Source organism: Typopeltis vanoorti, chromosome 25 (assembly GCF_054136105.1).
Source record: "Typopeltis vanoorti isolate ZY-2024b chromosome 25, IOZ_Tvanoo_1.0, whole genome shotgun sequence".
NCBI lineage: Eukaryota > Metazoa > Arthropoda > Arachnida > Uropygi > Thelyphonidae > Typopeltis > Typopeltis vanoorti.
The window spans coordinates 27,296,422-27,309,131 of record NC_143573.1 but is presented as its reverse complement, the minus strand read 5'-3'; the positions used below and the strand labels follow the sequence as shown (position 1 = coordinate 27,309,131).

At 34.2% G+C, this 12,710-nt stretch overlaps 1 protein-coding gene across 1 annotated transcript in view; it reads right to left on the bottom strand.

The window, feature by feature from the left end:
* Stt3A (catalytic subunit 3A of the oligosaccharyltransferase complex) overlaps positions 1-12,710 on the bottom strand; it is a 226,581-nt gene that overhangs the window by 28,575 nt on the left and 185,296 nt on the right. The window contains exon 12 of the mRNA XM_090414768.1: positions 3,922-4,110. Coding sequence (XP_090270894.1) covers positions 3,922-4,110 — 189 coding nt within the window. The remainder of the gene's footprint in view (positions 1-3,921; positions 4,111-12,710) is intronic.

Below are 12,710 nucleotides of genomic sequence, written 5' to 3'. Positions count from 1 at the left end.
ATGGATTATTTTGTATGGGGCGCAGTTGAAAAAGACACCAATCGCACTTCCAGTAATACAAAAGCCCAGTTAATGGATAAAATTAAAACAGTTTTTGCGGCCCTTCCCAGGGAGACTGTAGCATCAGCTTGTTCGAGGTTCCGAAGCAGAATTGAAGCTGTGATCGATGCTAATGGTGGTTATTTTGAGTAAATCTTGTTGATAGTATTGTAATTAACTCTGCCTGTAATGTTTTTTTGTCAATTCATTAAATTTAATAGATACAAAGAAGATTTTCTTTTTCCTTACGAAACTGTCAAATTTACATGAACAGGGCTTCAACGTTGTAATTATCCTCCGAGTTGTAAATTAAAATTATATTCTTGGTTTAATCCTTTATCCAAGTGTAAGCATACAAAGTTTGTGCATGAAGAAACTTCATGACTGGGCTACTTGTATATAGAGGCTAATGACTTCATATCACTTGGCTTAGTATCCTATAATACGAAGCCTATATCCTTATGGACATGTATAATGCTATGCATTATGGGAAAGGTCACTACCCAGACTGGTTTCAACCTTTTGAGGTCTTATCAGTGGGAACCAGATCCAGAAGTGATACCAAGGTTGAAGCAATGCAGAAGTCATATTTCCATATACAAGTAGTAGCCAAAAGGTGTCACATCTTATTACTAAAATACTCTAGATTAGAGTTAGATGCAAGACTTAATAAGTCTGGGTCTGGCTTCAATTGATGAGGCCTCAATAAAGGTCCAAACCAGTCTAGGTAGTGACCTTTCCCATAATGCATAGCATTATACATGTCTATAAGGATGTGTGCTTTACATTATGGGATACTAAGGCAAGTTATGTGAAGTCTATAACGAGTTGCCCAGTTGTGAAGTTACTTCACATGCAAACTGTTAAGGATAAAGGATTAAACCAAGAATATAATTTTTCTTGGCATCTTTAATTTATAGTATAACCAAATTGGAAAACTTTCAATATCCTCCGCATTGTATTTGAAACTTTTGCATATGACCTTCGAAATTCAAATTCCTATCCACAATTATGCCAAGATCCCTAGCCTCATCAGCTTGTTGTAGTATAATCCTGCTAATATAACATAATGCTGGAAATATCATCGCATCAAACTGCATAATTTTACATTTACTAATATTAAACAGCCATTTTTGTTTGCCCAATTCTGATTGCCCTGCCTATCTTTGCATCATTGGCAAACAATTGCACATCACTTGTTAGACCCTTCCTAATGTCATTAATGTATAGATTGAACAACAATCACCTAAGGACTGAACCCTGAGGTACACCACTGGTCACCTTAAATCTAGCAGATTCACACCCACTGTATACCACTTTTTGATATCCGTCTCAATCATCCACTGATCCAAGTCAAGAGTTTATATTCCAATACCATATTCTCCAGTTTATGCAACAGCCTTTTGTGTGGTATCCTATCAAATGCCTTGGCAAAATCCAACATTATCATAGTGTATCCATTCTCTTTATGCAACTTGGCCGTAACATTGTTATAAAATATGAGCAAATTGCTAAAACGTGACCTTCCTTTAGTATACCCATGCTGCTCCTTGCAGAGTATAGCTTGTTTGTCTACCTATTTCTGTATGTGAGTTTTTACTAACTTCTCTAAAATTTTCATTACCACACCAAGAGATACTGACAGGTTGGTAGATAGACACATCAGTTATTGCACTACCCTTGTACAATGGAACTATCATACATTCTCTCCATTCCTCAGCTGACTCAAGTTATACAAAAAAATGAACTGGCCTAGCCAATTTGGCTGAACATTTCTTTAGTAAACATGCTGATATTCCCTCTGTCCCTATTGAAAAATTCTTATTCAGGTTATGCAACAGCTCTTCAACCTCAATTTCATGCACCTCTAACTCTTCATCCAATGTAGTACTGTGCACTATGTTACTTATACTGGTTGATATATCTTAGCAAAGTGAGCACTCATTAATTTAACAATCTCATTAGCTTCTTGGTAAAGTTATTCTTCCACATTCTTTCTTTTGCTTCTGGCATAATGATAAAATTCTTTTGGATCACCCAAAGTGTTTGCCCAAATTTCTAGTCTGCATAGCCAACTTATTTTAATACTCCAATTTAGCTTTCTGCATAATATTTATTACTTTTCTGGCCTTCACTTTATGTATATTTCATAACTCCTCTCACTCTTATTCTCACAATATTCTTTCCACATTGTCTTCTTCTTGTGGATCTCTTGCTTAATAAGGTTGCACATCCATTTCTCTCCCAACCAATTTATTCTTCAAACACTAGGGATACATTCAGATACCACCTTATTTAAGCACCTTTTTTTAAAGATTCCCAATGTATTGCTGACATTTTTTCCATTCAGCAACTGATACCCTCATAACTTTATCAGAGTTAGTATATTTTTTCTTAACATAAGTCTCAAATGTATAATTTCTCATTTTAAAATTTTCCCACATCACTGTACCTGAAGAGGAAAAATAATGAAACCTGGAAGAGCTGGCCTCATTAGCTGAGTGATTAGTGTTCCTGGTCTCCAACGAATAGGGTGTGTGTTTGAATCCTGTCATAGGTTAGATATGGATATTTATGTATGTCTTTAGGTTGAAGATGAATATCATTGCATTGTGTGACACCACTGCTCTGCTTACTGGACCTGAAGTTGGCTAGAAAAAGTTCCCTATCTGAGCAGAGTTTCTGGATTATGTAAAAACTATCCACCCATAGTACTAATGTACTATAGGTTTATTTACTATCTTCTGGTGGTGAGTTTCACATAAAAAGGTACAATGGAATTGTAATCATCCAGTATGATTGTATATGAAACAAGAAGATGGTATCAGCATCTTATGCAGTAATTTTGAACATCAGAAACCTTTCATAAATCTCAGAGGATGCTAAATGAATATAAAAAATTCTCACATTTCACAAATTTGCAGTCAATGAATTTCAAAAACTTTATCAGAGTTAGTGTGCTTTATTTTCTTGTGATCTAAAATGGTGCTAAAATACCAATAAAAATGTTGGATCACAAGAAGATAAAGTACACTAACTCTGGTTTGTTATTCTAACAGCACAGAAATGCCCTTATTGATTTTTAAAGAAAAGTCTTATTAGTGGATGAACATTATAATATGACATTGGTGTTCATATTTGTCTCACAGGATGAACAGATGAAGGGAAATGAATAAAACTGTCGCTAACAAAATGTCACCAGAGTCCAAGTGACCTCCCACAATTAGTCTTATTATAGTTGACCGATATTACCGAACTTGTTGGTACCATAGGAATAATTTGTTATAATGAATTTCCATTAGAATATAAATATGCAGCTATAGGTGGAACTTTCAGTTCTTTTGCTGCAGTGATTGAATTTGTTATCATAGAATTTGCTATAATAATTTAGCTTGTTATAATGGTATTTGTTATAGCAACAGCTATAACAAATAAAATAAAACAGTATAAGATCAATAAATATAATTAACACCACAAAAATAATGGTGGAAACATCTAAGTAGCAGTCTGATTTGCCAGCTATGTTCCATAGCAAGACACTTTTGAAGATGAATAAACAGTCTGTTTAACAGATGTGGATAAAGAATACCTGGCAGCAAAAAAAGTATAGCATCATCTTTACATAGATCAAAGTAAAGATGATGGATATACCAGTGGTCAGAACAATTAACTTGCCCATGATGAGAAGAATTTCTGTAGATTAGAAATTCATTGTTGCATGTTTTATAATATTTACTATAATCATAATAAATAAAGCTGCATAATTAAAATTTTTTTTGTAAACATTTCTTTTTGAAATAGTTCAAACTAGCAAATAGCACTGATTACTTTAATAACCTTTAGCAATAAATTTAAGAAGAATCACATATATTCATAACTCACTTCAGGTGTGTTATGCCTGAGCCAATAATAAGCTTCTCTAAAATCATCAAAAATAATACGAGATCCATCATGGCTACGGGCTGACAGTACAATGGAAGGAGATGAGTATGCTTCGGAAGTAACCCAGGTGCAATGAAAAGTGTATGTTATAAGGAAAACTGTCATAATAGTAATGAAAGTCCAAGCAACCTTTAATCAAAAGAGAAAACACTATTAATTTTATTGGAAGGTTGAAAATCAGTTATTTATATATACATATATACTAATACAGACAAATTCCACTGACTACTGATTTGCATTATATCAATAATCAGTATAAACAAATTTATAGAGACATAGCACACTAACATAATTAATTACTTGCCATTTAAAACCTTCACATTAAACTTATCCACAACAGATGTATATATACAAAGATGCAAACTAAACATTTCACTCAAGTAAATGGTTGACAAAATTAATAATGCCATCAATGATCTTAGCCTCTGGCAAAGCAAAAAATATATAAATAAAATAAAATAAATAAATTGCATCAATAGCTAATCCAATGAAATTCCCTGGGATTACTTATCTAGAGCAGAGATTCCGAAACATTTATGTCTTACACATCCCTTAAAACATTTCTTAAATCTCATTCCACCCTGCCTTCAGAACAAGTACAAATAAACAAATTTAACATGCAAATTATGAGTAAACATATACTCTTTTTAATAATATAAAGGTAATAATATAATATAATATAAGTCCTTTATTTTTTATTGTATGGGCATCTCCATGGAGTCTGAAGACTTATAGCGGAAGACCCAAACTATCCACAAAATCTATCTTAACTCTCATTGAACCCATTAACAGACAAAGCACTCACAACTGACTCTGGCAATCCATTCCACTCATTTATAACTCTCTAAGCAAAAAATCTAGTCCTCACACCCTTACTAACCACACCTTTATTCAACTTCCAGGAATGACCACTTGTTCTGGCCCCTCTAGCCACATGCCGAAACATTTCCACTGCATCAATCCTATAAAACCTTTTAAGTAACTTAAATGTTTCTATCATATCCCCTCTTTTTCTCCTATCAACCAATTTCTGCAATCCACAACCTTCAATCTATCTTCATGAGGAGCATTCCACAGACTACTCACCATCTTGGTCACTCGCCTCTGAATCTTCACCACTGCTTCCTCATCCTCAAGAAACTCAGGAGACCAGACTTGAGCACAGTAATCCAGATATGGACAAATAAGTATCCTTATCTTCTATAATAACTTCCTTATTTCTACTTTTGTGTTCTTCAATAGCTAAGTAATTTTATGGGCAACTTCAACAACCTTAGCAATATGTCCTCTAATCTTTGTCTACCACCACTAAATCTCTATTTCTCTGGAGTACAGTTCCATCGATGTGGTATACTACTTGTCATCTATTTTCCAAAATGCATAACTTTACATTTCTCTACATTAAACTGACACCCATATCTTCAAGCCCATGCTGAAAGCCTATTTAAATCGTCCTGAAAGCTCCCCACATCGAATTGATTAACTATTACTCAACCAAATTTTGCATAATCAGCAAACTGAATATTTCCTATACTATTTAAGTACAAATTAACCAGTAGTGGTCCTAGGCACTAAACCTTGCAGCCCATTACCTGCTTTGCCTTGGACTCTGCTCCTCTGTATACCACTTTTTGATTATCTGTCCAGCTGCAACCCTCTTATCCACATAACCAGTGTCACATCCATCCCCATTTGTTCTAATTTGTGTAACAGAGTTGCATGTGGTATTCTGTCAAATGCTTTTGCAAAATCCAGCAGAATCTTTATGTAGCCATTTTCTTTATTCAACTCAGCTGTTACTCTATTATAAGAAGTTAGTAAATTACTAAGGCCGTGTTGACCATCATACAGTATCATATTTTTATCTACCCATTCTTGAATTCTCTTTTTTACCAATTTTTTTAGTACTTTTACCACCATCTCGCCTTAGATACTGATTGGTCTACAGAACTCTGCCATTTGTTCTAATATATATTAAAAACATTCCCTCTCCCCCTACAGGAAACTGCCCTTATTCCCAAGGAGGAGTGGGGGGGGGGGGGTAATACTCCCATTTTGGGGACCTCTGTTCTTAAAGAGTATTGGAATTTCATTATTAACTGGTTCTAAGCATTGCTGGAATTCCTTATCTGTGATGGCTTATGGTTCTCTTCTTGTCATGCACCTGTACTTATACCTATGGGTTTGAAAGTTGGTGTCAATAACTGAAAATTGTAACCTAATGTCCTCAATTAGTTTTAATATCCAATTGTGAACTAACTGACCTAGAGTCCTCCTATTTTAATTAAATGGATTAAAAACTATTGCTGCAGTCTTCATTGCTGTTTGTTGGGATATACTGTACTATTATTATTATTATATGGGCACCTCCATAGAGTCTGAAGACTCATCGCAGGAGACCAAATCTAACCACACAATCTATCATACTTCTCCTTGAATCCATTAACAGAAAAAGTACTCACAAATTCTGGCAACCCATTTCACTCATTCACCACTCTCTAAGCAAAAAATCTAGCCCTCACACCTTTATTCAACTTCTCTTTGTTCTGGTTCCTCTAGCCAAATGCTGTAACATTTCTCCTGCATCTATCCTATAAAATTCTTTAAGACTCAAATGCTTCTATCATATCCCTTCTTTTCCTCCTATCAACCAATTTCTGTAATCCACACACATTCAATCTATCCTCATAGGGCACATTCCACAGGCCACTCACTTCTGAATCCTCTCTACCACTTCCACATCCCCAAGAAACTCAGGGGACCAGACTTAGCACGTAATCCAGATGTGGGCATATCAAGGCCTTATAAAGAGGAATTACAACTTCCTTATCTCTACTTGTTAGTGTGTTCTTCAATAGACAATCTTATGGGCTACCTTACCAATATGTCCTCTAAACTTAAACTCTCTGTCCACCACTAAATCTCTAGCTTCATCTATTTCCTGGAGTACAGTGCCATCAATAAGATAAACAGCTTGTTTATCTTATTGATGTAAATTATGCGCTTTGGGGTAAATATATCTATTTACCCCAAAGTGCATAAATTTACATTTCTCGACATTAAACTGACACCCCTTATCTTTTGCCATACTGACTGCCTATTTAAATCGTCCTGCAAGCTCTTGATTAACTATCTCTACTTAATTTCGCATCATCAGCAAAACAACTGAATATCTCTTTTCAGGTTATTTCCTATATCATTATGAATAAATTAAACAGCAATGGTCCTAGCACTGCACCTTGTGGCACACTATTAGTCACCTGCTTTTGCCTCAATTCTGTCCCTCCATCTACCACTTTTTGATATCTGTCCAGTAGCTACCCTCTTATCCATTTAACCAGTGTCATATCGATCCCCATTTGTTCTAATTTGGTAACAGTGTTTCATATGGTGTTCAGTCAAATGCCTTTGCAAAATTCAGCAAAATCATTTTGTAGCCATTTCCTTTATCCAACTCAGCTGTTATCTATTATAAAAAGCTAAATTAGTCGGAACACTAAATTAGCTGTATACAAGACAGTGTTCAAACCAGTTTTAACTTATGGATCTGAGGGCTGGGTCAGAAGTAAAACACTTTACCAAAGGCTAGAGACTGTAGATATGAGAGTCCTGAGAAAGATTAGAGGTGTGAACAGATGGCATCAATGGCAATATCATATTAAAAATGAGGATATTAGGAAAGAACTTGACATTGTCAGCATCCAAGAATGCATTAGCAGAGCTAATCTCAGGTGGTATGGTCACTTAAACAGAATGAGCGAGTGAAAGATTAGCAAAACAAGTGTTCTCTGCGAGGTTGGCAGGAAAACGACCCAGAGGAAGACGAAGATATAGGTGGAATGATACAGTACAAAGTGCCTTAGACGATAGAAATATAAGATCTGATAATGTTGGAGTCTTGACAAGTAACAGACTGATTTGGAGGAAAATTGTAGATAGGAAGTTAGTAATGATGTAAATTTTTCATGTAGTACTATCATATCCTGTACACCCCTTGAGAGTACATGGCAGGAATTTGATGATGATGATGAGTAAATTACCAAAGGCATAACCGACCTTTCACAAAACCATGTTGACTCTCATACAGTATCATATTTTTTTATCTATGCGTTCTTGAATTCTCTTTTTTACCAATTTTTCTAATACTTTACCACCACACCTGAGATACTGACTGGTATATAATTTGCTACTGTAAGCTTAGAAACTCCTTTAATCCTATTAAGGATTAAAGTGAGATGGCTGGATATCGTTACAAAGATTGAATGTGAACCATTCATATTTTAGAGATCTTCAGTCCATCATTTCCATTAGGATGGATGACCCATTGATGCTTCAATGGCATCCCTAAAACTGTGTTTGTGCCAAGTTTTGGCACAATAAGGACCAGGTAAATTACAGTCAAATTCCATGGAAGGTATCCAAGCACATGATTGAAAAGGTGTGATCAAGTTTTCTTTCTCTCTCTCTCTCTCTTTTTTTTGTCGAGGCAAGTTAGAAGTGCACTTATCTGGTACAACTCCTGCATGAGTAAAGAAGTACAGAATACAGAAACAGATGCATTGATTTCATTATTTGAAATTAATGCATCGACTTCTGTACTTCTGCAATGTATATTCTGTAGACTCATTTTCATACTCCATACATACTAATAACTTTACAAGTTAGTTGCTTTTTTTTTTATTATTTTAATTTTTTTTTATTAATTATTCATTTTATGTTTTCCTATTCTCTCTGTGTATATCATTCAATTCTAACTTGTTTTGTGTGCTTTGTTAATTTGTTTTGATATAGTTACTTTGTACTCTTGTTGCAGTTGTTCAACTTTAACTCTTTAAACTTTAAAATTTCAACTCTTGAAATTCCTTTTATTTTTAGTATTATCTTCTATATCTTGTAGCATCTACATGACACTGCTAAAAGCATAGGCATATTCAAGTAATATTCAAATAAAAAGGTAATATTAAAAAAAAATTATTGTTTTTAAAAAGGCAAAAACACACATTTAGTCTATGCAGTAAACCCTCTGTTGATCATGCAGAACTGTTTAAAATACTAGCCTCATAGAATAATTTTTCATGCATTGGCCAGTCCGTTATATTATTATCTTCAAACCAAGCCATATTTACTATGTTCTGCTAACCCATAAACCTAGCCTTTGGTGGAAAAAATCAAAATAAATAACAAATTACATCAACAGCCAACCCAATGCCAATGAGATTCACTGGAAACATGACAGCAGATGTCCTACTGCGAAAGATATGGCACTTCATCTTAGAATTCTTAAGTGCAGCTGTTGTTCGAAATTATGGCTAAAGCAAGTAAGGCCGGAGGCGAATAGAACTGTCCAATTAGCAGCACAAAATATTTGCTGGCTAGCTACTAAAAACAAATTTTATTCATTGCTTTAAAGTCATATTATTGACTGGATTTCTACCCAAAGATATTAATTACTCAATTTTCGTTCCAATTCCTAAAAAAACAAAAGCTACAAGATATGAATAGTTCAGGACAATCAGCCTCATCAGTCAAGTATCAAAAGTTCTCCTATACGTTATTCTTGAAAGAAATAAAAGAAAAATAAACATAGAAATAAATGATACACAAAGGGGCTTCAGGGAAAATGTAGGTACAAGAGAAGGTATTTTCAATGTCAGAACCATCATAGAAAGATATCTAGAAAAACAAAAAGATGTGTATCTCTGCTTTATAGATTATAAAAAGGCATTCGACAATGTCCAACATGAACAATTAATTGAAATCCTTTCAAAAATAGGCATGGATGGAAAAGACTATTAAAAGATTAGGCTATTAACTAATCTTTACTGGGAACAGACTGCATCTTTGAGAATAAATAGAGAGACCTCAGAAGAATTCCCAGTTTAGAAAGGTGTGAGACAAGGTACCTCACACCATGACACTTTCAGTAGCATATTTCAGCAGTTTGATACAATGCAGTCCTGTTCTAGAATTTGCTGAGTCTGATCCCAGATCCTGGTTCTCCTATGTATATTGTAATGAAAATAGATTTTAGTAAAGTTAACTGCTCCAAAGTACCTATTTTTCAGTCATCCAGGGTCTTTTTTTTTTTTTTTTGGCATAAGCACCATCACAATTACTGCTGAGTGCAGAGTGCCCTCACACAACAAGCATAACAATATCTTTCTAGAATAATATCTATTATTGTGTAACCTTTGCACTGTGTATGATCCCACCAAGAAGTTACAATAATTTTGGCAACATAATGTAGGAGGGAGCATATATACACCTCCGAATCAAAAAAATTAGAATAATCAAAGAAAATGTATTGGATGATTTCCAATTTAAATTTATTGCATACAAAATAATTATTATCAATTATGAATTAGCATATCCAAATTACGTACTTTGTAGATTATATAACTATGTAAACATAAAAATATAATATAAATTATAGGAAAACTGTTATTTGAAAACATTCTTTTGAAAGCAAAAATTAGAATAATTTTTAAAGTGGTTAAAGATATTAGAATATTGCAAACTTTTCTGATTGGTTTTGAGGAGAGCATAGAAATAGCATATATTTCAGTAGCCATAGAATTGACTTGTGTGTGAGGAATTGTTCACGCATGGATTTCAGTTAATCATTTGCTAAACCTGGGTCGAAAAAGCGACATATTGGAAGCCAAGAAGTCTTGTATGGTGTCTCTACACAAAGAAGGCTAAACTCAATAATTTATAGTAAGGAATTGAAATGCTCAAGCAAGCGTGAATAGAGTATTGAGACAGTATTCTAATAGCTGGAGTTTTCAAAATAATCACTGCAATAGCGGTCAAAAGGTAATAAGTATATCAAGAGATGGGAGAAGATTGAAGAATATTGTGAAGAAAAACCACTTCCAAAGTGCAAGACATTTTCGAAGGAGATGGGAAGAACTAAGTGTGAATGTGTCTAAATCTACGGCATTGAGATGACTTCATAAACTGGGTTTTAAATCATGTGTGACCAAGACAAAGCCACTTATGACTTCCAAGCAAAAGGCAGCTAGAGTGTGATGATGTAAGCAAAGGCTGTTGTGGGGTCAAAACGATGAAAGTATGTTTTGTGTGTCCAATGATTATCAAGGGATATGTGCTTGGAGTCTTAAGCAAGAAGCATTTGATAAAGAATGCATAAAACTTTCGGTGAAATCTACAACCTGTGTCACAGTATGGGCTTGTATGATAGCAGAGGGTCCAGGTAGGCTGTGTATTGTGTATGAAAGTCAATTTTTCGTACAAAGTCCAAAGTGTATCAAGAAATTCTTGAGTACTTTATGTTACCGGCATTGAAAGATTTATGTGATGGTGAATTCCTTTTCAGGAAGATTCAGCTTCTTGAACACACTTCCAAGACCACTACTAGTTGACTCAAAGAAAGGCAAATCAGTGTAATTCCTTGGCCAGCAAACTTACGAGATTTAAACTGCATTGAGAATTTGTGAGAAATGTCGCCAAGAAGTTGTCCCAAGAGACAAAAATGAACTTGTTTCTAGTCTGCATACAATATGGACATGTTTTGATAAAAAAAGACTGTGAACCGCTAGTAAATAATATGCCCAACTGTTTACAAATGGTCATAAAAGCTAAGGGGGATGCAACAAAGTACTAACCATTATGTTGATTCCCTTTGACTGGAATTTTTGTGCATTTATTTTTGCATTATTCTAATATTTTGAACCACATTAAAACTTATTCTAATTTTGTGAATGTTTTCAAATAACAGTTTTCTTAGAATTTATATTGCATTTTTATATGTTTACATGGTTATATAATCTACAAAGTACATAGATTTAGATGATGCTAATTCATATTTGGTAATAATTATTTTCTATGCAATAAATTAGAATTATAAATCATTCAACACATTTTCTTTATTCTAATTTTTTGATTCGCAGGTGTACAATGCAAAGGAATACGGACTGGCCAGGTAAGTGGCATTCTAGAAAGATATTATTATTATTAGCACAGTAGCTTTTCCTACAGATTTTCAATACAATGATTCATTTGCCTTTTTTTTTTTTTTTTTTAATATATAATCACTAAATGATTTACTTCCTACACAACAACCTCATTTGCCAGCCTGGTTGGCTGAGTGGTTAACATATCTGCTCTCCAGCCAACAGGCTGCAGGTTTGAATCCTGCCATGGGCATGAATGTTTGTAATTGTCTGTGAAAAATACTAGTGCTGGTGATGGGCAGTAGATGGCATTGGTGTAGATGATGGTAGTTGTGGCTTGATGTAGTTGGTGGAGATGGAGAGCTGTAGAGTAAGTGTTCTCCCTCAATGAGTCTTTGGACTCCTTGGAGGTGTCATGCAATAATAATAATAATAACTGTTGGGAATTCACAGACCATTTAGAAGTTGCAAAATCTCTTAATTCTTTCCCTTAAGAATATTATTTCCATTATTATCTAATAAGGTCTATAAATTTCTATTTCCACCATGGGCATAAAATCACCTAATAAAACTAAGCGTCTTTTTATCTATTTTAATTTTTTTCTGGAGTTTACTTTTAAAAAAAAATATTGCTCTTTTGGAGGGAACAGACTCTCATTACTGTTCAAAAATTAGTATTTTAACTCTCATTGCCCACAGAGAGCTTGATATGATATAGGTTTTGTAGCCCTGTGTGCGTGTGTAGGAGTGATTTATATTAAAAAAAAAAAAAAAAAAACTATTCTTTCCGAAATCTGTTTTTTTCCAGCAGTT